This window comes from Ailuropoda melanoleuca, chromosome 3 (genome assembly GCF_002007445.2).
Source record: "Ailuropoda melanoleuca isolate Jingjing chromosome 3, ASM200744v2, whole genome shotgun sequence".
NCBI classification, from domain to species: Eukaryota; Metazoa; Chordata; class Mammalia; order Carnivora; family Ursidae; genus Ailuropoda; species Ailuropoda melanoleuca.
In genome coordinates, this window is record NC_048220.1 from 138001595 (window position 1) to 138029538 (window position 27944).

Here is a 27944-nt window from a genome sequence, read left to right on the forward strand (position 1 = left end):
AGGGGGCGCTGCGCTCGCCGCGCTCGGAGGGGCCGCCGGGCCGGGCACCGCGCACTCGCGTCGGGAGCCGCCTCTCCCCCGCGGCGCTCGCCCCTGCTCCCCGCCAGCATCGCCTGTCCCGCGGCCGCGCTCAGACAACAAAAGCGGAAGATGCTGCAGTTGGGCAAGGTCAGGACCTTGCCCTGAAGCCGGGCGGCGGCGCGCACGCCTTTTCCCGGACTGAGGAGCTGTCGCTGGTGGCGGGTGCATGTTCTCCAGGAAGCAGTCGGGCGCCGCGCCGTTGGGTGAGTTGCTTTCGCTGGGCTGTTGGGGCCAGGCGCATCCTCCTCGTCGGCGCTGTCCTCCTCCTCGCCCTCCTCCTCCTCGCCGCCGGTGGGGGTTGGTCCTCTGCTCCCGGCCGGCTGGCGGCTACTGCGCGGTCCTGCCAGCCGGGGGAGGACCGCGATCGCGCCCCGTCCTCTCTCGGAAGACAGCTCTGCTTGGAATGGGGACCGGGTTAGTGTCTTTCTTGGAGCGGTTAGCAAGTGGCTTTTTGCGTGCTCCCCCTCCCTGCCACCCCTCTCCCCCGGAGGAAGCGTATATAGGGCAACACCAACAATACTGCTCCCCGCCACCTTCAAGAACATACCCGTTGCCTTCATGACGTCCCTAATATACAGAGAAGACGGGGTGGGGGTGGGGAGGACTTCCCTATAGTCTTTTGCCCTTATGTTCAATGTCATTACGATGTTTGGCTAGAACAAAATGGAAATACTTAGTCATAAGCGTCCATGGCCATTTCTTCTGTCTCCTGCTGCTTGCCAGACCCAGAGCCCCTTTCGTCTATATTTAGTGGTTTCAGAGGAAGCCTTTTCAGCTCGATTCACAGGTTTCGGGGGCTTCTGCGTCCTGACAATAGATAGCGAGGCTCTGGAAAGCGCCGCCTGAAACCCAGGTTTGGAACGCTGTGCATGTGTGTGGGAGATTGAGATGCGATATTTGGGTGATCGGTAATTAATGGCTGAAAGCAAAGCTGCTTTTCTTTTTCGCCGACCTTCCTCTTATTCTGGTGTGTAATGTGTTTTCATCGATTGCTGCTCAGCTGCTTCGAGCCACTACGTTCAGAATTAAGTCGCTGGAGAGGTTGTGCAGCCTCCCTGGTCGTGTGTAGGAAAACAGTCTTAGGGATTTTTGGGGGGTGTGTATATGTGTGTGTGTATGTGTGTGTGTGTGTTTCCAACAAAGAACAGCTACTTCCAAAATGTCTAAAGTTGTGTTGAGATGTAAATGGAGGCGAAGTGAAGGGTGTGGAAATACAGAAAAAGAGGGGCAGGTTGTGGTTCCAAGATGTTTTGTTCCCCTTGTGTGCTTTGGTTGAACTGATCTGATTTGCTTTGGCCCTGAAAGGTGTTGTTAACATGCATGCCTAATGTTATCAAGCAAATAGGTTGGTGTAGAAAAGGAATATGTTGTAAGCATACTGTCAGGCCTGACATGCATAGATTTTTCACTTTTTGGAACTATGTGACCAATATTTTAAGATGCTTGCAATTTTCTGCAACGACTTCCATGAAAATAGGGAGGTGGTCAAACTACCCAAGAGTTCTCTCATTGTGCATCTTTCCATCAGAAGCTTGGCGTCCGGTGGTAGTCCAGTTCATCTTTTTGCAGTTAGTAATTCACCTACAGGATTAAAAGGCTTTCAAGCTGCACCACTTCTAAAATCCCATGGAGAAGTGTTTGATATGACTCATGTAGAATTACAGGGATGAACCCGTGCATGATTTTGGGGGCTCATGCTGTGAGAATGAACAGGCATCCTCAAATAGGGACTGGATGCTCTAAACTGCCCTACATTCTTTGCCACATGCAGAATCCATTTTTAATGTTTCGGGGGAAATGGTGAGTGGCATCGTTTCGGCTCTGTGGGTCACAGGATCTCAGGACTTGAATGAAGATGCTTGCATTTGGAGTTAGATGGTGAAATTTGGGAGGCCTGTAATTACACAAGTAACAAGTCTCAGCGTTGCAGGAAGACTAGCAAGCTCTCTAGGGCTTGAGTTAACGGAACAGTGTGATTAACTCTACCTGTATTGTGTTAGTTTCACCTTAGTCACAATTAGAAAACTTTCCAAGAGTGCTTTGAACACACTGTTGTGCTCCCTGAATTGTTTTAATATAAAATTTCTTTGAAAAAGAAGCAATAAGTGAGGTAGATGTTCCTTTCTCTTTTTTTTCCCTTTTGAGTCTACTGTTCGGTTTTAACCATGACTCTTAAAGGACGAGTAGTTATTGTTCTGTGCTTATGTGTGAGCGCAGAGAGCAGCCGAAGAGCATGAGCAAAACTATATGGGTTGTATATGTGAGTTTTATGTATATTGTGGATTGAAAATGATAGTGCCTGATTGAATGGCAATTGTAGTAAGTACATGAGGCTGTTGCTCTAATAAAATTGTCATAGTCTTGCGGAAAGGAGTTATTTAATTTGGTGAATGTTTGTGTAGTTGTACAACCTAATCATTATAGATGTCACTAATGTTTTCATTGTTTGTAATAAAAGTCATGCACTGTCAAATTACAGTATTTCCATCAACTTCACATCTTCCACAGGAGAACACAAGCCAAGTTTTTCTCCCAGTGAAATGGTTCATCAGGGAGAAAATGAAATTCAAATGAAATTAGTTGGAAAATGCAATTTATAGTTTTGTTAAATAATTTCTAAGGATAATGTCACTTTCATAATGACCTTTAAAATTAAAAATGAAGTTATCGTATTCTCAAATATAACATTACTTTTGACATATAATTGAAAATGCAGTGCTCTCCTGAAAATATTATAGAACTTGTTACTTCCCGTGGTGCTTTATCAGAGTTCTCTTTTATAGGTATGCATTTATGTGGGATTATTGGTGAGTTCTCTAGAGTAATTTCATCAGGCTTTCCTTATGTAAGAAAACAGTAAAACTACATTTAAAACCATTTATTATAATTTGTCCATAAAGTCAGGTATACTTTGTATGGACCATTGTATCTGGTTGTAACAAGCCAGTTGGACTTAAGTGGGAACTGTTGCATTGTGAACTGCCAAAAATGTTTTTTTTTTCCTTTTCTTTTTCTCATGACTATCCACAGAAGATTTGAACACCCATTTATGATTGTTTCTCTGTAGGAACATTATTTTTACTTCTGTAGTGGGGAATTAGTGATGCTAGTCTACTCTTCCTGAAAGGTGTTTTTTTTTTTTCTTTTTAATAAAGATTTTTATTTTAGAAGATGCCACATAGTTGAGAGATTTAAAGTGGACCACTGAATTCAGAGAATGAATTATCTCTGAATGAGCATTGAGAGCATGAATATCAAGAGAAGTCAGGCAGATATTTTTAAATTCAGGACTGCCATGGAAGGTGTGGTACAAGGGCTCTTTGCTGGCTGATTCACAGGTCAGAAATACATTTTCCAGCCAAATTCTTTGATTGGCTTCCATGATGGCTTTCATCATCCGTATTCCAAAGGTGTTCTCAGGACTTTGATGGCTTTGTGATAAGTGTTATGTGGATGTGGGCGAAAAATTACTTTGAGTGGGAACAGTTCATGATACTTGTTGCTGGCTTCAGATTTATTTGATTATATGCCAAAGCAACAGCTTTTTGTATTAATGTAAAATATTAAGTGTGTCATAGATAAATAGTTTCTATCACATTGTCTGCCAGTCTAGCCCCCTGATTAATACATTGCCTGGTTGGGTTTCATGAATCTAATTATGTTCACAAACAGTACCTGTAACACAGGAAATTCACAGAAATATTTTATCACACTGTGCTTTTAATCCATTAAAAATATTAAGACTCATAACAAAAATGTGTAGTGATGACCCTTCCAGTTGTTTATCTTTTGATCACATAGCTGTTAAGTATGATCTCAAGGTCCATATCACAGTTAATTGATTTGTAGGAAATGTCTCAGCTGTATTAGGATATTGGAGTTACACTCTATATCAATTAGTTTCTGACAAATTGCAAACAGTACTTCCTAGAAGCTTTTCATCTTAGACACATATTCGCATGTATCCCTCGGTGAGGTTCCTGAAAAGTTATCTGTAAAATGAATTACATCTATTGAAACTTATCATTCTGTTATTGTCATTTCATGTCAGAAATATATTTCTAGAGGAAACAGTTGGGCTCCAACCTATAATGAATATGTGTGTGTGTGTGTAATACATATCCTGTATATTATATGTAAAATACATGCCTAAAATAATTAAATATGTTTATATTATAGTGTAATGCTATTTGGGATTCTCCTTTGTGTAGGTGCAGATAGAGATGTGGAGAGAGTGCTGGCTTTGGGTGGATCCCAGCTCTGTCTCTTTTTAGCTGTGTCCTTGGCCATTTATATGATACTTAGAATTTTGCTCAGTTTTTTTTTTTCCAGTTGTAAAATGGGTACAAAAGGAAAGGACAGAACATCTGAAGAGATTGATTTCAGGATAAAGTAAATAAGAGCATAAGTGGCTTGTAAATTATAAACATTTATACAAACACAGGAGATACATATCTGCATATTAAGAGGGATACTTATGCTTCATTTATGTATTACTAAATATATTATATAGGCCTCCACCCTCTCTAACAAAGGCTAGTAATGGATATATTCTCTCCCTACTCCTAGTGTAATATTACTTTATTATGTAAATTTGCATATAAAGTATATCAGGTTTTCTAGTCTGCAACATACCAGTCCTTTACATATTAAAATATATATTAGTTAAGCTAAAAAGAGAAGTAAATTATATCTCCCAGCACCATTATTAAAAAAAAAAAAAAAAGATTCTAGGGGCACCTGGGTGGCTCAGTCGGTTAAGTGTCTGCCTTTGGGTCAGGTCATGATCCCATGGTCCTAGGATGGAGCCCCGCATTGAGCCCCACATCGAGCCCCGCATTGGGCTCCCTACTCAACAGGGAGCCTGCTTCTTCCTCTCCCTCTGCTTCTCCCCCCAGCTTGTGCTCTTTCTCTCTCTTGCTCACTCTCTCTTTCTCAAATAAATAAATAAAATCTCAAAAAAAAAATGAAAAGATTCTAATCAGAGTCAGAAATTATAAAACTTTGATATTCTCTATTAATGTTATATTATTCACCTGATTAATAACAAATTTTCTACAAGATTCATACAAAGAATATTATAGACAGTTGAAGAAACATGACTTCCCTTTTGATGAGGTCACATTTTAAAACATGTGCTCTGTTGAGAACCATAGGGCATGAATCCCATCGTAATATCATTGTAACAAAAAAGAAACCTTAAAAGGCTAAATTTATTATGTAAAGAGAAGACCCAATCCCTCCATTAAAATCAACTTTTTGAAATAAAAGTGTGTGCACTGGTACCTTTTTGATAATAAATGGTGATTTTCACTTGTTACCTCACTCTGAGTACCTTCAGTCAGGTGCCCAGCTCCTCCGGGTTTGGTCATGCCCAGCTCCTACAAAGGAGAACCATGATCTTTAGCAACATAATTTTTACAAAAATAGTGTTTGGATACATCTTAGAATATGTTACAGAATATGACCTGTGTAACAAGAGACTAATTTATCTTAAGTCAGAAAAACATTTTGACAATAAATACAGTTATTTATATTCAGATTTATCTGTTGTTGTGGGAACTGTCAATTATAAGTTACCAGAGTAAAATACGTGTTATAATAAAAGACCTTTCTGTTTTTTGGCTCAAAGTAAGTTGTGAGCCAATTATGTTTGGTTAAATAAATATAAGTGTCAAAATTTCTACAAATTTTGCATTATAACGTATTACTAAATGGGATGCTTAATTTGTTTAATTCTGTCATTGAAATTAGCTAATACATTTATCCTGCATAGGTAAGGGCTAGAGTTTTCTCATTAATAACATTTTTTTGCTTAATAGATGTGATTATCACAACTGTCTTTAGAAAGCGGATACAATAGGTATAGGGGCGCCTGGGTGGCGCAGTTGTTAAATGTCTGCCTTCGGCTCAGGGCGTGATCGCAGCGTTCTGGGATCGAGCCCCACATCAGGCTTCTCCGCTGGGAGCCTGCTTCTTCCTCTCCCACCTCCCCCTGCTTGTGTTCCCTCTCTCGCTGGCTGTCTCTGTCAAATAAATAAATAAAATCTTAAAAAAAAAAAAAGAAAGCTGATACAATAGGCATATATTAAGAAAAATGCATTTTGTACACATGTTTTATATAGCTTAATCTGGTTTTGGAGGTTTTGAGTAATCTTACAATGCTTATTATATATAATCTTTCTTCCTTTAAATATGCAACAACATAAATCACAAAAAAGGCATACGTTTATGTTAAATTATAAAATGTGCCAAAATGTGGATTTTTTGGTGTCCTTAGGAAACACAATAAATATCATCCCAGAACCCTTATAGTTTCTGAAAAAAGTTGGTATCTTGAAAAAAAAAAAAAGAAGTAAAGAAGCAGCCACTATGGGTGAAGTGAAATAATACTGATTAGATGTAGCTTGATGTGATGCCAGATGACATCCCAGGACCTTGACCTTCTCCCTTCCTCTCTCCCCGCAGGAACAGAGCTGTCTCTAAGCTCTAGAGCCTAGCCTTGCCTTTCTGCAGGAAGGTAGATCTCTGGAGGAAGAAGGAAGGAACTAGCCAAGATGTTTCCTTTATTTTTCAGAATTAGAGAAAGTGAAGGGTTGGAGAGAGGCCAAAGTGCTACATGAATTAAGTTCCCTTTACCTGGAAAAATATCAGAAGTAGGCAAGAAGTGTTCCTGATTGACGTGGTTTATAAAGAATTTTGGCTGTAGAATTCTGGATATAATAGCTTCCACAGTATTTTGCTTAGAAGTTGAGCTCTTTAAATATTTTATGGTATTTTGACACTATATCAGGAATTATCGGGGGAGTGTCTAATGCCCTGGCTGATTTATAGACAGTGTTGTCCATGAAATTCAACTGATTTTTGTATTGCCAACTTTAAAATAACTCATTCTCCGTGTTCCCTCCCTACTTCCCACGTTAGACATTGACTGCCAATAATTGGATGGCCTTGTAAGTGGTGAGAATTGGGCATAAAAGGGACAGTGTCATAATCTGACTTCCCAAACCATACATAAATAATGATCCGTGCAAGCTGTTATCTACAGCACTTTCTACCTCAGTGTAGATAATTAGAGGTTGGTTGGCATTTAACGTTTTAACTTTGAATAGGAGCAAAAATGGACACAGTCAAGAAAGAAGAAAAAAGTGAATTTCTAAGTAAATGTGATGTTTTATTTGACTCCGAGCATGACTGCTCAACCTTAAAAAAGCTCACTTCTTAAAATAAATTTTATTCTTCTCTCTCAAATATTTTGTTTGGACTCTCAAACATTAGAGTAACCTAGCAGTCATTACCTTCAGAAATGCAATAATTTAATTTCCAGGAAGAGCAACTTCTTTGGCAGCAAACCACGTCTTCCAAATACAGAAAAGCCAAAATTCAGTCTCTTGTCTCTAACACAGTCCTCACTGGTGCTGACTCTGGTGTGTTTTTGGTTGTTTGTTTGTTTTTTGTTTCTTTGGATTTTTTTTTGTTTTTGTTTTTGTTTTTTTGAGTCACTGGATAAGGAGGTGGAGAAGAGCTCCAGAAAAGCAGAAAGGTGAAATAGGCATCATCTGAAAAGTCTGAGACAGTAGAAATCATGTCATGTTTACCCAGGTCATGGAAGGTGGTGCAGGAAGCCTGGGGCTTGTAGCGTGGGGATCAGACTGTTTGGTTTGAGTTGGGTTGCAAAGGCGTAATAACGTTAAGTCCACCATAGGTGCATAAATATATTATGACATCTCTATCCAAAGGAACGTACAGTTGGGACTTATCTCTTCCAAGAAAGTGGGAAGTGTTCATGATACTGGAGGTTACAAAGGTTAAGCAGAAAACTATTTGAATATGATACCCAGCACACATACCTATACACGCGCCCATACAAACACAAGAACATAGTGTTAATGACAAGGTTTCAAGTGTTTTGCTCTTTGTGTATTATCTGCCCACCAAATACATAATTGTGTGTTACATGTTACATCATTACACAGAAAAAAAGCATGCCTCTAAATTTTAAAAAGAATGTTATATTTTTGCTTTGGGATAAATTTCATGAATTAAATTAGCTGAATGCCTGACTGAAATTAACAACATACATCTTTTGAGTGTATATTGTATATATCCTATTCAGTGCTACAACTAGATTTTCTCTGTTTTTAGATTTAAGAGATGTATTGAGTAGGTTTAGCAGGTTGGTGTCTTCTTGAGAACTGCACAGCATATTAGTGAAATATTTTCTCTTTCCTGAATAATGTTTTATTCTTTTTTTGTTTTCAAAAGTAATGCACGATCATTAAAAATTTGAAAATACAGGAATGATGAAAGGAAGCTTAAGTTCATGCATGATCTCACGTCTCAGAAATGACTCTATTTTTAGTAGAAATGCTAAGCCATATACATTTTTTTAAATTTAGAAGATACCTCATATCCTGTTTTGTTACTGTTTAACATGTACAGTGGCTTTTTTCATATAATTTGTATTCATTTTTAGTGTCTGTTTTCCATACCTTTATGTAACATCATTTACTTAAATAACTTCCTATTTTGGGGGATTGATGGCATTTTCATTTTTAGGTGGGATATATGAAGCTGTGATTAAAGCTAAGTAGTTTTCATCAGGCTATTTTCTGTAGATTTCTTCATAGACCTGGTTGTTTTCAAGGCTGTTGATAATGTTGTCAGTTTGTCCTGCAGACAGGTTACATAATTTACATTTCCTTCTGAAAGAGAGGAGTGTACCAATTTCCCCATGATTTCAACAACTGGGTATTATAATTTAAAAAAAGACAAAACCCAGGCATTCCATTCCAGTTAGGGGGAAAATTGTGTTTTCCTGTGATTTAATTTTCTTCTCCGTGAATATGGCTGAGGTTGAATATTACATAAGTTTATAATGCACTCGTAATTCTTTTGTAAATTGTCTATTTGTATCTTCTGCCTATTTCTCAGTTGGTTTATGCCTCATTTCTTTTTGATTTCTATTATTTGTCTAAGGTAGTTATATTACCCTTTGCCATGTTTGATCAGTTTATTTCTCATTTTATTCTTATTTTTAAAACATAATTCTAAAGCTTATAGTTAAATGTATTCATTTTTCCTGGGGGGAGGGGGCATCTTCTTTAAGGGAGCATTGTTTTGTTCCGATTTTCTGTGTCTCAGTAGTAAATATGGCAATGGAGCAAATGGTGGCGGGAGTATTTAATAGTTGTATCCTGACTTGATTGAGTTCATATCTCAACTTTTCCTTTTTTTTTTTTCTTTTAGCAAGTGGGTAAGTTACTATTGAGTGTCAATATTGATAAAGGAGAGATAATTCCTGTGTTTTCAGGTTGTTTTGAAGGTGGATTAAGAGACTGTGGATCTTGGAGTGCCTGGGAAGGGCTCAGTCAGGTAAGCCTCCGACTCTTGGTTTCAGCTCAGGTCATGATTTCAGGGTGGCGATATTGAGCCCCATGTCAGGCTCTGTTTTTAGCGTGGAGTCTGCCTGAGATTCTTTCCCTCTCCCTCCACCTCTGCCCCTTACCCCACTTGCACATGTGCATGCCCTTTCTCTCTAAAATAAATAAATTAAAAAAAAAAAAAGACAGACTATGGATCTCACCTACATAGCAGAGAACCTAGTGTATTTGTGAACCTCAAACACCTTAGTTATTTCTACTGTTAAATCATGAAGATGACATATCTTTTTCTCTTATTCTGGCCTTTGCTTTCTCCACATGAAACATAATTACACACCTGCACAGGCTCAGGGACCTATGTGTGACAGGCCAGGTGTTTGCCATGCTCTGGGGCTCACAGGTGGAAGCTCTGTGCATGTACTATAGTCACCCTCCGTGTGGCCTCGAGGAAGTATGTTTCAAGTTGTTTGGGAAGAGTAAGTTAGGATGTCATTCTTAGGCAAATATATGATTTTCTGTTTCACAGATCCAATATAGAGATATATATATATTTCTTTTTTAAAAAGATTATTTATTTTAGAGAGAGAGAGAGAAGAGAGAGCACAGAGGGAGGGACAGAGGGAGAAGAGAGAGAGAGAATTCTCAAGCACATTCCCCACTCAGCACAGAGCTCCATGCAGGGCTTCATCTCAGGACACTGAGATCATGACCTGAGCTGAAATAAAGAGTCAGATGGTTAACTGACTGAGCCACCCAGGTGCCCCCATACATATATTTCTATATCATATCCTATATGTACCCCCTAGGTACATCGTGTACCTATGTCTCTGGTCCGTGGATCACATGGGACCATGCATCTCTCCACCCCTACTCCATACTGGTCATCTGTCTTTTTATCATTGATCCTTAAATCCTAGGACAATAATTGGTGCATAGTAAATACTCCGTTAATCATTATGGGCCATATGTACATTCTTGTTTTCATTGTCAAAACCGGTTCATGAACGAGGGTTTGTTTGGTTGCATTTTGGGTACTGGGCACTGTGGCATTCTGGAGGGAACACTGAATTAGGATTCTGAATTCTGGGATCCAAATCATGAAATCATTTGCTTTCTCTTGTGACCTTGTACCTGGACCTGTTTTGTCATTTGCTTGTTAGGATCAATCAACATTTACAGTATTTTTGTGAATGTGATATGATAATAAATGTAAAAATTCTTTGGGAAGCATTGTCATAACAGGCATTTAAGTATAAAATAGATTCCCTGAAATTTGTGGTGTGCTTCAAAAGCAGGTTCTTTGTTTTTTTTCGTTTTTTTGATAAGCTGGAGTCAAAAGATTTTCTTGTCTGTAAAACTAAATCTCTGACCTCCATTATTAATATGGTTATGAAATGCTCAATCCCCTAATGGTTGTAAAGATACTGCTAAATTCCATGCCATTGGGTATCTCTTAAAGGAGGATTTCTCTTTCATCCATCCCTGGAAGTAATTCCTATTATTTCCTTATACCACTTCAAAAATTGTGTCATACCAAATTGGCTCAAAAAATGTTCTCTCTCTTTTTTTTTTTTTTTTTTTTTTGCACAGATATGTGCTGCTTAAAAGAGTAGTAAAAATGAAGCCCTATTGTTCCTCTGGGATTGAAGTCTGTAGAAATGTCCCCAGAATATTATTTTTTCTCCTGGTGGGCTGCCGAGTCTGGCGCCTGGAAGGCTTTATCAGAACAGTTTTAGAAGTGTGAACTGTAGCTGGCTTCCATTTTTTGAGCATATTTCCTTAAATACTTTTGAACAAAATTTCAGAGAATTCTTATCACTCTAACTGTAGGCTGCCAATAGGAAGAAATCGTGTGTAAAGTTATGAAAAAAGCTTTAATTTGTTCCCTATTCTCAAAACTTTTGAAGGAAGTGCAGAAGGGAAGTTCGTATCCCCTCAGTGAGTATGTTACACAGTGAGGAGTAAAGTTTTAGGGACTCAAGCAGAGATATTAATCATGGTATTGCTTGTGCTTATAGCAATTTCAGAGACAGTTCTATTTTTTTTTTTAATTTAGCTTAGGGCAGGTTGTGTAATGAATTGTACAATGATTATATGTTTCTTGTTGTAGCATTTGAGAGGTCATGGGGTGCTCGTAGCTTGTACATGTGAACCCCTGAGGGGCAAGAGGATTTGGGGCAAGAGGAACCTGACCCTTGGGGAAAGTGACTCTTAGGTGACATCCCTCCTTGGTCCACAAGTATGGATGGTGGAGACAGAAGACTGTGTTCTGGTGACTCTGATAGAGGGGTAAGGGGTTAGTAACGCCTGAGAAGAAGTGTGGAGATTTTAAGAAGTGAGAGGGAGCAGGAAGCTTAAACTAGTTTTGGCAACAGGATGCTTTGATGGGCTGGCCAGCTGGTCATTGATGAATCCTTTCAGTCAACAAACTGGGCTGAGTATGAATTGCGAAGAAGCAATATGTTTTAAAGAGTAGCAAATGGCAGGCTCCTCCAGGGCCAGACGATCGGCCCCCCCTTGGGGGGGTTGAGCCATTTTCTCTGGTTGAAGAGCCACTGCATCTGTCCTGTTCAGACTTGGATTTCTAGCTCAGGTTGCCACACCCCCTGATTTCCTGTCACTTCTCTGAAATCCTTCCCCCCCTTCTGTGTGCCAACTCTGTTAAAATGCATTCTATAATTGCGACTAAGACTCAAGATCTTTCAGTACCAAACATAAATACTTTACATTTTCACAGTGTAATAATACGAGTTTATGTGGCTTCCCGGTGGCTTGTCAGAATATGCATTTTCTACCAGTGGTCCTACCTCCAGAATGGCAGGTGAGCGCTGCAAGTGGGAGAGAGCAGGGTGACAGCCTGATGAAGTGCTATCTTGCGTTGAACAGGGTGTGGGAGGAAATATAAGCAAAGCTATTCCTTTGAGCTTTGTAGCATATTAGTCATTACAAGTGCTTCCCCATATTTTATCTTTTGAAAGTGCGACTGAGAATTTTGAAAACAATGTAACAGATTTGGGAACCAATAGTGGATTTTGTCATTTTTTGCTTGTTCTCCGATTAGGTGATATTCATCGGAGTTTGAGCATACATGCTGTTCCTTGCAGTTTTTTACCATGTGAGCTAATTGAGATGTGGCGGATTCAGGATTTGGTGGCTAGGGGAGTTTTTATTTTTTATTTTTTTTTTAGCTCTGACCCGAAGAAGATGCTTTTGAATGCAGTTATTTTCAGTTTCTCTCACCGTTCTTCATGCTTACACAGCTATGTTTGGTGCCCTTTCTTGTTCTTCTTACTTTTTAGAGCGAATCGCTTTGTGGACTGTGAGGGATAACACTGTTTCCTGTTTCGTGTACTTGATTAGTTTTCAATATGTATGCCCATGATTTACATTAAAAGGCTGCCTGTATACAGTATGCGTAATTTCAGTGTTTCTGCTTCACAGTTTCCCCTGTTACCCATGTGTTTACCGCTCATGAATCTTTGAAGATGGGTATCGTTAGGTGTTTGGGAAAAGGTAGGACTGCTTCTCCGTGCATTATGAGGCAGGACAGTGCAGGCAGGTGGGTCATCCTCGTGTATGCAGGTGGCGCCCAGCCCTTGGCACTGATTCTGGTCGCGCGTGGAAAAGCGTGCCGTCATCCTGTTAAGAAGCTAAGCTGCACGTGCATATTAAGCTAAAAAATTCAGATGCAGTGTGAGGTTTCGGGTGTTGTGATACGCAGACGTGTATGGCATTACAGAGGATATCGTGATGGCCGAATTCGTGAAGCTGCTTGTGGTGCAGCAGAAGGAGATGGTGGAACATTTTGACAGCGGGTCTGTAGGCTGCTCTGCAGCCTTGAGTATGCGCCGTGGCATACATATTACCTAAGTACAAATGTAAGAACATGCCACGTTCCCCTCTGTCACAGAAGTTAGGGAAGATGTCCAATGGCTTGTCTGTTGTGATGGGGGAAGGACTTCACTAAATGAAAAGACTACATGGGCAGTCTTTGCCCAGGCTGCCATAACAAAATACCATGAACTGAGGGGCTTAAACAATACACATTTATTTCTCACACTCCTGGAGGCTGGAAGCCCAAGATCAAGATGCCTGCTGATTCGGTACCTGTGAGAGCTCTCTTCCTGGCTTGTAGATGACCGCTGTCTTTCTGGGTCTTCACATGGCATTTCCTTGTGCATGTATCTTTCTGTCTTCCTCTTCTCATAAGATCTCTAATCCCTCCAGGAGGACTCATATCATGACCTAATCTAACTCAATTACCTCCAAAGCCCCAGCTCTAAATATCATCACATTAAAAGAGTAGGCCTTCAACATATGCATTTTGTGGGGACCCAAACATTCTATCCATAACAGAGACCACAGGGTAAAACCAGCAAGGTCCCAGTGCCCAGGAAGGACCACCTCTGACGGTAGATTTGGGGTGTTTGATAATGAAATAGTCTCTAAGTGAATGGGAATCACTGACTGTTAATCTGGGTCATTATTTAAAGTCTTGTAAAGGATTTTTTTTTAGTTCACTTTAAGTGTTTTTCTTTGATTTATAAGTTATAGAATGTGACACACAGAACAGTATGCTAGATAGAATACCTGGATACAAATTTCCATATTTACTAACATATGGTATTCCAAAAGTCTTTTTTACAATATTTTAAAAAATTACATGGATGGTCCTCACCTTGGTTGAACCTTTCACTTCTTATCATCTTCACTCTTAAAAATGCTGATCCCAGCCCCTATCGCCTCTCACCAAGATTTCTGTAGCAGGCCGCTGGCTGGCCACCCTGCCTTTCCTGTGCTTCTTTGAAGTACATCACCATGGTCACCTGAGTGGCTCAGTCGGTTAAGCATCTGCCTTCAGCTCAGATCATGATCCCGGGGTCCTGGGATCAATCCTGTTGGGCTTCCTGTTGAACGGGGAGTCTGCTTCTCCCTCTCCCTTTGCCTCCCGCTCCCCCTGCTTATGCTGTCTCTCTCAAATAAATAAATACAGTCTTTAAAAAAAATGCATAAATGAAGTTCATCTCCACAGCAGCTGGAGAGCCCCCTCTGTATCCACTCGCATCTTGCCTTTTTGCTTAGAACCCTGGCAATGATACACAGAAAAAAGTTCAACTCCTTCCTGTAGTAACTCACCTACATCCTCTCCCACTGGTTTATTTGGCGACAGCCCCTTGGGCTATCTTGCTGTCTCTAGTACACATCTCCCTAAAGCTGATCCTTTCTCAAGTTTCTCACCTAATACTTACCCTGTTTTTTTTTCTTCTCAACATGTAAGAGAATAGGAAATCATCTCATTTATTTATCGGTTTGCAAGTTTATTTTCCTGTCTTCCCCTATTAGAATGAAACCTCTTTGAAGGTTGGTCATTAAAAAGACTTTGAAATTCATCCTGTACTGATATAGTAAAAGTAGGAACTCACCAGGATTAATGCCTACCTGGCTTCAAGTAGATATCTTATGTAGGGTAAATTTTTAATATGCAATAATCATTGAATCATATCACAGGTAGATGTTGAAATGGGAAGACAAGAGAGAAGACAGATCATCTATCACTGAATGAATGTCAGAGATCAATATGATGATTAGTTAGGAACAGCTGATGCATTTCCATGTGCAGATCTAATATAATGCTTTCACCTACCAGGTCAGCTGTCATGTGATTTCCTGGCATTCTCTGTTTTTCAAAGGCAGATTGTCTCCTAGTAAATGGAATATAAATATGCCAGGAATTTTGTGGCAGGAGGTCATTTACTTTTTCATGGAACAATATTCATCTTAAAGCAGAGAATATGAAACACGGAAATGTTGATTTAGAGGAGAACTCTCAAGATATTCGTTTGTCGGGGCGCCTGGGTGGCACAGCGGTTAAGCGTCTGCCTTCGGCTCAGGGCGTGATCCCAGCGTTATGGTATCGAGCCCCACATCAGGTTCCTCCACTGCCAGCCTGCTTCTTCCTCTCCCACTCCCCCTGCTTGTGTTCCCTCTCTCGCTGGCTGTCTCTATCTCTGTCGAATAAATAAATAAAATCTTTAAAAAAATAAAAAAATTAAAAAATTAAAAAAAGGATATTCGTTTGTCAAGACATTATCTTAGGGGAAAGTATTGATGAATGTAGGCAAAAATGAGAAAAATGATAATAAATGATTATCAAAAGTAGATTTGCTTTCTTGTGGCGCCTGGCTGGCTCAGTTGGTTAAGCGTCTGCCTTGATTCAGGTCATGGTCCTGGGATCCTGCAATCCAATCCCATGTCAGCCTCTCAGCTCAGTGGGGAGCCTGCTTCTCCCTCTGCCCCCTGCTCATGCTCTCTCTCTCTCACTGTCTCTCTCTCTTTTTGTTCAAATAAATAAAATCTTTAAAAGTAGATATATTTTCTCAGGGTGAATTTATATTACATTCCCCATTATATGTAAATTGAAGATACTATCTATGATTTGGAATATTGTCAACTGAGAGAAAAGTAAATTAAATTATGAAGACATTATCTAAATGTTACTCTTGGCATAAGCCCTTGAATGATATATGTTGGAAATTTTGTGACTTTTTTACTAAAGAATACATGTTAATATGTCATGAATATGAATTTTTTTAAGCTGCTACATATTAAAATATCAGAAGCCAATTTATGTGACTTCAGGAGTGATAATTTCATAATTGCGTATTTACTCTTATTTCATCTCATATAGGAAATGTCTGTACCTTGGAGTTATTATTAACAGAAAAATAAGTTTTTACTTTTATAAACTTTCGTGTCTCATGTTTGGACCCTGCTATCACAAAATCCCCTTTTTATTTAAATTAGCTATGCCTTTAGTGAAATTATAATTTTGAAAAATATAAAGCCTCCACATAGAAAATTAGCTTAAAGTTATTAAAGTAGGGTCATCAGATTGAGGAGGTTCCTCTTAACTAACAGGAGTATTTTAAAGTTTTTTTAAATGTTTAACTCGTTGCTACACACTTAAGCAAAAATATGGATTCAGTTGTTTCTTATTGTATTGGCTACTTATGTCTGCACGTTTAGCTTTTGAATCTGTCTGTAAATCATGTCTGAAAGTAACTGACACAGTTTAGCCTTGGAGAGCAGTTTGGGGGTTTGTAACCAAAAAGGTGTCATCTGCGTGCTTGCCTAGATACTGGTGTCCTCTGGAGCTCAGTGGAAGTGGCATTCTGGCTCCTTCTTACATGTTTACCTGTGGACATTCAGCATGCTAATAATTTCAGCTTTTGGTTTTGAGTCTTTTTCAGGGAGAGAAATGGTACCTTCACCTGATTGTTTACATGCCTTGAGAAGGGTTTTATTTATGAGTCATCCTGGGAAATCCAGGCCTACATTGCCGTATCCTTGAGAGTATTGGGTAGAACCATGTGGAATTGCTGACGTGCAACTTTTTTTGACCTCCAAAAATGGCAATTCAAACCTAATCATTAATCTCATTAATTGAGGAGCTAATTAATAATTGCAAAATAACACGTATACTTTTTTCATCTGCCATTCACTATTTAGTAGGTTAATAACAAATAAGAGATTCAAATTCTCTTGTGTTTTCAAGTACTAGGGGAGATGTGCCAACACTTGAGTCATGGGGGAAACCACTGATTGGATTAAAGTTGGCAGGGCCGGAAAGAATTAACTTAAATCCCAGAGAAATTTACAGAACCGGCAGCGGGTGTGTTTGGCCCTGGGGAGTGGGATGCAGGCTGTCCCTTTCTGCCTTAGACAGTTACTGTTATCTTCATCAGCGATTGTATCTCCTCTGGGTTTTTTGTTGCTCTTGTTGTTTTTATTTTGGTGGTGGTTTTGTTCAGGCTAGCTCTAAGCTTGTAGTTTTGGTTTTTAAGCTATATAGGATTTATTTATTTTTTTATAACATAAGTTAATGTTCTAATATTTTCATGAGACTCTTCGAAGTTTCAATGATTTTTTGTTCTTGAACTTTAAAATGTCATATGATCATTCTAAATTATGTTAGAATTCATGTAAAAATGCCGTTGATTTATATAATTGAAGCTCGTGAATCTGGTCCAAATGTTTACTTCAAACTGGATATGCTGGTAATACTAAATTGAGGGCATTAAAATATAATTGAGTTTCCAAGAATATAAGTAAGCAATTTATAAAAATTGTCAATTAAAAAAATCCATCTTATACACTTGGTATGATGGCTTGAAAATGACTCTTGATGTTTGTGACTTCATTCCCAAAACCTACAGTCCCAGACTAATCATGTGAGAAACATCAGGCAAATCCCAAATGAGGGACATAGTACAAAATGCCTAGTACAGTTTTCTTTAGAACTTTCAAGGTAATCAAAAACAGGGAAAATCTGACACAATGGTCAGAGCCAAGAGGAGCCCAAGGAGACATTAGACTAAACTTGGTATGGTGTCCTGGATGGGATCCTGGAATAGTAAAAGGATGTTAGGGAAAAATTAAGTAAATCTGAATAAAGTATAGGCTTTAGTTAATAATAATGTACCAATACTGGCTAATTAGCTGTAACAAATATACTAAAGTAAGATAATCATAATAGGGGAAATCAGGTGTGGATGGTATACGGGAATTCTTCCTACCGTCTTTGCAATTTTTTTGTAAACCTAAAATGATCCTAAAACAAAATGGTTGTTTTTCAAATCAAATTTTTAACACCGTAAGTTTTTAAAATGCCTGCTCAAAGATTTCAGTAAAGGAAAGAATGATTTTTTGATTTTAATAGCCTTGGATGATGTCCTAATATTTTGAAATTGTTATTCAAATTGATTTATTAACTATTAGTAAATCATAAAATATTTTTTATCATCTGTGCTGTGGATTTATGGTTAAGGTGAGGGAAGGAGGGAATTTCTCAAAATTACAGAAAAAAACAATAAAAAAGAAAACTTTTTATTTGATAACGGCTTATAGTCATGTGATATGGGTAACACAAATTGGCAAAATTTCTTGCTTAATGTATTTTGTTTAGTTTATGGCTTTTATAGGAGCTAAGGGCATTGTCATCATTTGTTTTGAAAATATTCTAACAAATGAAGATATTTTAACAAATATTTTAACAGGGAATCTTTGCTTCCTTCCATTTACAAAACCAGAAACAAATATAATTAGTATTCATTTTATGAATTGTCTTACTGATAACTTAAATGCCTGTCCCTGGTCATTTTACCCAACCTACACAATTCCTAGGATGTACCTGTTTACCTAGAGTTAGAGTTGCCAGATTTGCCAAGTGAAAATACAGGGTGCCTAGTAAAATACAAATTGCGGTAATCAGTAGTTTTGTTTTGTTTTGTTTTCAGTGTAAGTATGTCCTAAATATTGCATGGGACACACTTATACTAAAAAAAACCTGTTGTTTTTCTGCCGTTCAGATTTAGCTGGACCTACCCATGCAGAATCTGTTGGTCATGATAAGACTTGCAATTCTCTTGCTTTAGTAATATTAACTATAATAATTATCATAGTTCTTGAGTCTTTAATATATGTTTCAGACTCCCAACACTTTCCTTGTGAAAATAAAAATGGGTTTGCTAATTCTTCAACGTCACTATCTTTTCTTTCTTTTCTTTCTTTCTTTCTTTCTTTCTTTCTTTCTTTCTTTCTTTCTTTCTTTCTTTGTGAGAGCGAGCAAGATAGAGTGCACACATGAGTTGGTGGGGAGGGGCAGAAGGAGAGGGAGAGAAAGAATCCTAAGCAGGCTCCATGCTCAGTGCAGAGCCTGACATGGGGCTGGATCTCACAACCCTGAGATCATGACCTGAGCTGAAATCAGGAGTTGGTTGCTTAATTGACTGAGCCACCCAGGTACCCCTCAAGGTCACTATCTTAAATCCACTTTCCTGTGCTAAGCCTTTTAGTCTAAACTTCACCCCAAAGTGAACTCTTATAGAACTTTTGTTTTCATTCACTATGGAATATTTCATATTTTGTCCTTTATAGTAATCACCTGCTAACTTGTCAGACCACGACCTTGAAGAGAGAATCTGTCATAATCCCCTGGACACCTCATACAGATGAGCATAATGTATTAAATTTTTTATGATTGCATAAGGAGATTGTGTATTCATTAGGATAAACTCAGTTATGCCGCTTTAACAGACAGCACCCAAATTTCAGCAGCTTAAAAAGAATAAAAGTTGGTGCATCTTCAGCAAGGGTTGGTGAAAGGTGAGAATGGAGGCTTGGATAATCCTGAGTACTCTGGGACCCAGGCCAATGGATCTGGCGTCTTGGTGAATTCTTCCATGATCATAGAGGTAGGGAAAGGGGAGTGGAAAATTGAGTCATCTGTCACTCAGTTCTATATCATCAGGCAGAGTGAGTTATGTGGACATGCTCAAGTTTCAGCGATGAGGGAAGCCAGTCCTACCATATGCCCTGAGGACAGGGAGAATTGGGATACTGGTGAACAGCCCTAAATACAGCATAGAAAAAATTACCGGCCGAGTATTTGAAGGAGAGTTGGACAGCTTAGAAATATTTCAATTTTAGGAGTTATTCATGAGCCTACAGCTTTTATTGGTGAAACAAGTTTTGCTTCAGAATTCTTTTTTTTTTTTTTTTTAAAGATTTTATGTATTTGACAGAGACAGCGAGAAAGGGAACACAAGCAGGTGGAGTGGGAGAGGGAGAAGTAGGCTTCCCGCTGAGCAGGGAGCCTGATGCTGGGCAATCCCAGGACCCTGGGATCATGCCCTGAGCCGAAGGCAGACGCTTCACGACTGAGCCACCCAGGCACCCCGCTTCAGAATTCTTGTACATAGAATAGGAACTGAGGGATTTGTATAAAAGGAAGAAAAAAAAATGTCAAAGTCTCATTAATGGCACAGAATAGGGCATGAGTCATGATTGGGGATAAATGTTATGATAATGTGTTCAAATGAAATAGTAGCACACTCCAAAGTGGCCTTGCTGTTTTTCAATATTTCCACGAAAATGAACTTTTCTGGAAATGCTATTCCCAGATGTTAAGAGAAGACAGATCAAACTTTTCCTATCTACACATACATATGCACATGCACATATATATGTATGTATATGCAAATGTATGTATATATAGTTTTTTAAAAATAAACTTGCAGACCTGATTTTTACATTTCATTTCGTTGGGAACGTCGGAGACAGTTGCCAGTTTCATATGTCTCTCGTTCTCATCTCCGTTTGTTTTCTGGTGTGTACTGCCGCCCAGTCATTTCCCCGGGCCCTCCTGCCCTTGCTGACGCGTCTGTCTGTCCCGTGGACCCCAGGAGTCGGCGGCGGCGCGGTCAGGTCCGCGGCTCCACTTGGCTCGCGTCTGGCGCTCCCCTCGGTGTGCGGCACCGTCTCCATGGAAACCGCAGGCTGCTGGGCGGGCAGCTCGGCGGGGCCGGGTGGCTGGAGCTGGCAGAGGCAATCAAAGAGGGAGGAGGCCTTGAGGAGCCCTGGAAAAAGCTTCCAGTGTAATTGCGAGGACAGGACCGAAAAATGTTATTAATTTGAGGCATCCAGGGTCGTGGCAAAACTTCCAGGTGGCCCCATCTCTGCTCACACCTTGCGGAAGTGTGCTGCCACATGCACTGGCTTCGGGCTCCCGTGGGCTGGGGTTCTCTGTCGGGGTCTGAGGAAATTTGAGGAGGACTGAGGGAGGCTCAGTGTTGGGTAGGGGCTTACACGGAGCGGACTGCTATGGCTCTTATGAAATAATAATTTGGGAAAGATGTAGACACCGAATGTTCTAGTCAGTGGTTTTCAGGCTGCAGGCTTCAGCTCAGGGTTCTGCAAATAAGTTCTAGTCACTTTTGCAGATTCTCAAGCGTCGGAGGAGTTTTCTGGTGGAATGGTACTATTTGAGATCTGGGTGGTAGAACACTGCCAAACATTTGCTGCTTCTGTCTTCTTGAAGCATTGCTCTATCCTGAAGATGGGAAGTAAACAGAAGTACAAATTCCTTCTGTTTCTTGGGTTGCAGTGAATCCTGCCCTCCTTGGACCTGACCTTTTCTCAGGGGAGCTCATCCCCGAGACAAATGAGCAACCTTTTACAAGAAATAGGCATAGTGGTGTGGAGAGAGAACACAGAAGACAGAGAGGAAATTCTTTAGGGAACAGAACTGAGGAAAATATGTAATATTTATAATAGTTTTTATAACTCTGTTATACCACGTTTATTAATACATATCGATATAGTTTTTCAAGTATAAAATGAAAATTCAGAAAAAATATAATTGCATTTTTGAGTGTCTCTTATTGTTTCCAAAATTTGTTTCTTTGTGTGTGCCTCTGTGTGTATGTATAAACTTGTTAAGCTCTTCTATAAGGCACTTTTAAAAGAAGAAAGCTTAGATAGAAGAGAATTTCCTTCAGTATTTCTTTTCTATCTTTTAAAAAAAATATTTTCTTTATTTATTTGTCAGAGAGAGAGTGGCAGGCAGAGGGAGAAGCAGACTCCTTGCTGAGCAAGGAGCCCAAGGCAGGACTCCATCCCAGTACCTTGGGATCATGACCCCAGCCCAAGGCAGACGCTAAACCAACTGTTCCACCCAGGTGTCCCTGGTATTTCTTTTCTTACATGCAACATTGATTTATGTGATTCCACCATGTGGAAGGACTCGGAAGTTTACATGCTGCTCTTTGGTGCTTACATGTTTTTAGTTATTAGGTGGATTTATATGTACTTTTATTCTAATTTGATGTTTGTAATTTGAAGTTGTATTTTTCTTGCCTTTTACTATAGCACTTTTCCCTAAATGCAAAAAAAATTAGTCCTTCTCATTTGATTCTCTAATGTATTTGTCTTAAAGATCAACGATACTCTCAAGAGAACATGATGATAATAATGAAGAAGAAAACCATAATTATTATTATTATTGGAAGTGAGGATTTTTTCCCCCAAACCTTTTATTTTCCATCTGTGGATTGGGCAATAATATGAAATAAAAGCTTCTTAATAATAGATACTTTAAACATTGGAGATTATCTACCAACATATTCTAATATTGGTGAGACAGTTTAAAAACTGTTACCTTATCTTTTGAAATCTGCTTCTTTTGCAAATTAAATATGGTTTGTTTCTTCTATGCTTGGCTTATAATGATAATTCAAAATTATTTTCAAACATTAATTTTGAGACATCATAATACATTTTGGAAAATGTAACTGAATGCCAATTAAAACAGCAAGTAGCAAAATTCAAAGAGTGTAGCTAGTATAGTACATGCATTTAATGCATATATTAGAAAGGAAGAATAATTGATAATTAATGAGCTAAGTGTTCCTCTTAAGAAATTAGGGGAAAAAAAGGCAACGAGTAAAATGAAAGAAAGCAGATACAAGCCAGCTATTACAAGAATGCGTACTACAGTCATTCCTAAGTATGTTTTCATGTTATGAATTTATCAGTCACACGCCACTTATGTGGTTACAACAGAGGGGATTTAATATAGAAGAATGATTACGTAGTTGAGACAAAAGCTGAGAAGGCAAACAAGGAGGCAGAGAAGTAACTCAGAGACTAGCCTTAAGGAGCGTGACTCCCATTAGCCTAGATCAGTGTTTTTCAACCAGGAACTATGTGGTCCCTCTTCCTGACCAGGAGACACTTAGCAATCTTTGGAGACATTCTGATTGTCATGACTGGGTGGGAGGTGCTAGTAGCCTCTAGCATATAGAGGCCAGGGATGCTGCTAAACATTCTACAAAGCACAGGATATGACAAAGAACTACCTGGCCCCAAAAGGTCAGTGGTTCTGAGATTGAGAAACAGTGGCCTTGAGAGATAGGAGAAGGCAGTGCCACCAGGATCCAAGGCCTGGATTTCCCAGAGGGAGAGGACTATCCAGCAGGACGTAGAGTCATGGAGGGGATGTGGCCTCTGTCAGAGAGGCTGCTGGAGGCAAGAGGAAGGAAGTGATAGTCTATCTCTTCCCTCCTTCCCTCCATTCAGCCTCTTGGCAGGGCCTTCCAGTGGCTGAACTCAGCTGCAAAGAACCCTGCCTGCAGGGCACGGCCGTAGTGCTGGACAGAGTCAGGAAGGCAGAGGGGTGATTCTGAGGGCACAGGGGAGGCGCCAGCCTGCAATTCCTGTAATTCCCAATATTAACTGATGGAGGAGAGACCAGTGATCATTTCAATCAGTGTTTAAAAAATATCACATTTCAGGGGCGCCTGGGTGGCACAGCTTAAGCATCTGCCTTCGGCTCAGGGCGTGATCCCGGCGTTAAGGGATCGAGCCCCACATCAGGCTCCTCCGCTATGAGCCTGCTTCTTCCTCTCCCATTCCCCTGGCTTGTGGTTCCCTCTCTCGCTGGCTGTCTCTATCTCTGTCAAATAAATAAATAAATAAATAAATAAATAAATAAAATATTTTTAAAAAAATCACATTTCAAAACTAGGTCATAATTAATAATCTGTAGTAAACTAAGAATTAGGGGACATTCTTAACCTTAAATAATACTGAAATCCTAGGTTTATAGTACTATTTTAGTCACAAAAACAAAAGAATCTTTGTTCTCACCACTTCTTAGACCTCAGATATCACAATAAGACAGGAAAAGAGAAAAGAAGCAAGGGATTAGAAAAGAAGAGGAAACATTTAAAAGTTATTTGCAGATAATATGAATGTTTAGATACAAGTTCCAAAGGATTCTGAGGATTCACTATCAAAAGTGCAAAGCTACTTCAGCAAGTTTTCTGAGTAAAATACCAGCACGTTAAACATGGCTTATTTCTTTCATGCTTGATTTATGGTGATAATTCAAATTACTTTTAAAAGTTAACTGTGAGACACCATAATAAACTTTAGAAATGTTTGTAACTTCATTGCCAGTTAAAATGGAAAAAGTGTGAAGTAAAACAATGCTAGCTTTGAACGCTCATTCAAACCATAGCATTATTAAAAGCCCATGAATATATGGTGTGTTTTTCAGATCACTTTTTATTCAGATCAGGACTATTTCTCTCAGCTTCACTTTCCATGCGAAGTTATCTATTTTGTTTAAATCTTCATTTGCATTTTAACATGTATATGTGTGTATGTATGTACACACACAGACACACATAGTTTGTTGAAGGAATATGATTATATTGATTTTAGCTCTGTGATGAAGTGTTAACCTTTTAGACCTTTAAATGGATTCTTCCCTATGAAATGCATTTGTAATCCGAGTTACCTTGTTGAAAGATTATATATGCAATCTATAAATTCATAAATCCATATATTTATAAATATATCATTATACACGTGACATAGTCTTTCTATTCTTTCAGGGAAATAGAAATAGCAAACTCTTGCCTGTCTTGTCTTCTGTTTCTGTATAGGAATAGCACTGAGTTAAATATTTTATATAATATTATTCATGATATGGCTGTCATAAAAATGGAGAATGTATATACTTTAAGATTTGGTCTGTTTAATTTTTTATCAAGAATGCTCCCTTAGGACCATTGTGGAAGCAAAAACGTACCTGATGGAGAGCCAGCATTTGGCTTTGATGCTCTTGATTGCTTTTCTTGCTAATGTTCGTGGATTGGAAACTCAATGTGCTAGTGATTCTAGTAAAACCCAGAGTCTGTTCAGTTCGCTAATCCCAAGTGCTGAGGTGCTCTGGTCGCATTTTTTCCCTGCGAAGCTTTGAGGATTTTTGGTTGAGTTATGTATTCTTAGAGCCAGAGCCATAAGAAGGGGGTTAGGAAGTGAAAATTGAGGCTTCGGGGTAAAGGGTGTATTCGTGTAGCTGGAGAACTAGATACAACAATAGGCTAATAGCTAGTGTCTATTGAGTGTTTGAAACTCAGTAGAACATAGATTTCTATCAGAATGATTTAACAATGTGGAAACCTTTGTTCCTAAATGGGTAAAGACTTAACAGTTCTATAGGAAAATTATGTCCAAATTACTGAAATAGAAGATCAAGCCATGAATAGTATAAGAGGTTAAAAATACTTTGTTTTCCACTTGTGCAAACCCCTTTGGGATTAGATAATTTATAATATTTTCAAATTTGTTTGAAAGTATCTACTTAGTCACCAGCACAGACATATTTTTTCGTATCTGACTTAAAAGGTGCCTGGGTTATACTTTACTTTGAAAACAAATGATGGGATTTACCTCGATTTAGTACAGGTTATCTGGGTGAGGGATTGTGGTGCTAATTTCCTAAAGTAAATGTTACTACACTTCACTGGCTCAATGACATATGATATTAATACCATGTTTTCGTGCATTCTGGAGATTTTGATAAGTTTCTCACACAGAGGTCATAAGAATGAGAGAATTTTATCATTAAAGCTTGATGTTTTAACTTAGAAATAGGGTAGGGCTTTAGTGTATAGCTAATGAATTCCAAAGTTTGCTTGCTCCCCCTTCCTCTTAAAGCAAGTCTGTAAAAGTGCTCAACATTCTATTTATCGCTGACTAGCAGAGCTTGAAAATCTGTGTCAGTCATGATTTGACTGTCACGAAAATGGAGAATTTATACATTTGTACACAAAATGACAATTGAACCAAACTTGTGATCCTTTTCCCACAAGTAGGGAAAAAATACTGAAGTTGTTCTGTTTGGGACCCAGATATCATCAGCAAAAATGAAAATGCAAGAACTCTGATTTTTACAATTTAGAAGAAAATAGCACTGTCAGATGAAATGAGAAGTGGGGGGATCTGTTATGTAGTTCTTATACTTTGGCCATGAAAGGGTTTCCCTGCAAAGAGAAGAGTCTTGTGTCATCACAACATGCTGGGGAGTGCAGAGGCAAGGTAGAATGTAAGATAACCAACCTGGTTAACAGTATGTGCCTTGAATGTTAGCAAACATGAAGGTAATAGCTTGTAAAGAACACGTGAGATGCAGAAAAGAAAATAATGTTCATATACATCAGAATTTAAAACAACGCGTTAAATTCTTGTTTAAGAATTTAATCCGAATAACAAATTTCAGACTAATCACCAAATTTAAGACTAGCTATCAAGTTTAAGGCTCGTTACTATTACCTGAATATTAAATTTAACCTGAATATCAAATTTAAGACCAGTTACTGTTACCATAGTTTTCTCCCCACATATAACACACACACACACACACACTCTTAAAAATAATAAAACACCTTCATATTCTTAAATCTAAATTAGTGAAATATTTCTCTAGAAATCTGCAAATGAGTAGCTTTAAAAAAGGAAGACTATCTTAAGTCTGTGTAAGTTTTTCCATCTCCTACGCTCCTACAAGGGGACTTGGAGGGGGTAAGAGTAGATGTGCTCCTGTGGGCGCTCTGTTGCTTGTAGTTCTTCCTTGTCACCAGTGGGGGCATCTCACCTGCTGGGCCTTCTAGGGATGGAACAAGTTTTGTTGAAGGCAAATACTCCACACGAGGCTGTCAAACTGCTCTTCTTCTCCTTCTCCTCACCTTTGTCTTGAGCAGGTGTAACAGGGGTAGCCTCTGTTCCCGATCCTTGCCGAGTTGCTGGAAGTTGGGGAGTGGCTGGCTGTGGCCTCCAGTCCAAGTGGACCCTTCAGCTGTGGCAGCGGTAAAGCAGGAGCTGTATTTTTCATTCTATCCAAGTCTTTCTTAATTGGTTCAGAATGGGGAGGTAACTTACATGCAACATGTTTATATTGACTTTAGCTTTGTGATAGAGTGGTAAATTCATAGTCAGTAAAATCTCCGGTGAGCCAATTTGCCTTGAAAGATAAATATATAGGGGTTAGTGAGAGGAAGCCTCAGCACCCCCAGGATGCAGCTCTGTCCATGACTTGACTGGGAGCAGATACACTATAGTTCACCTCCTGCTGGCTACTGGTTGGTTTGGTTTGGAAAAGATGGCCACATTTTAGAGTAACCGTTTCTGTCTTAAAGTGGCAATTCAGGGCATTTCAGGCAGTATCATGATACTGAGTAACTTTTAATAGTTGTGCATGAGTGTCCTCAGCTTTAAACATTGTAAACATCTTGGAACTACCTTTTGCTTTTTTTGTTATTGCCTAGGAGTTTTGGACAGATATGTGAGACTGTTGAATAACTATTTTGGCATGAATAGATTTCTGTAGGAAATATCCAGAAATGATCAAATCAGACTGTACTACTTCTTTCCCCACCCTCACCCAAAATGTTTAATCATTTCTCCATCCCTATAACAGAATGGGAATTTTCCAGTGAAAACTCTTACTTAGCATAGCTGTCTCTTATTTTTAGCTAATCTTAGTGCTCAAAGTGAATTGTGAAGAGTTGCTGCGTTTTAAGTTACTAAGATGTTAAGAACATCACAAGGAGGAACCACATAGTCTGTGGAAATCACGTAGACACACACAAGTAGAGCCTCTAGAGGGTGCCAGAAAGTCTGNATAAGTTTCTCACACAGAGGTCATAAGAATGAGAGAATTTTATCATTAAAGCTTGATGTTTTAACTTAGAAATAGGGTAGGGCTTTAGTGTATAGCTAATGAATTCCAAAGTTTGCTTGCTCCCCCTTCCTCTTAAAGCAAGTCTGTAAAAGTGCTCAACATTCTATTTA

General features: G+C 39.0%; 1 protein-coding gene across 1 annotated transcript in view; it reads left to right on the plus strand.

The window, feature by feature from the left end:
• Positions 1-6: 6 nt before the first annotated feature.
• The window catches only part of CTNND2 (catenin delta 2), a 966176-nt gene continuing 938238 nt past the window's right edge, over positions 7-27944 (plus strand). Inside the window, exon 1 of the mRNA XM_034657085.1 lies at positions 7-284. Within this exon, the coding sequence (XP_034512976.1) occupies positions 248-284 (37 nt within the window). The 5' untranslated portion in view covers positions 7-247. The remainder of the gene's footprint in view (positions 285-27944) is intronic.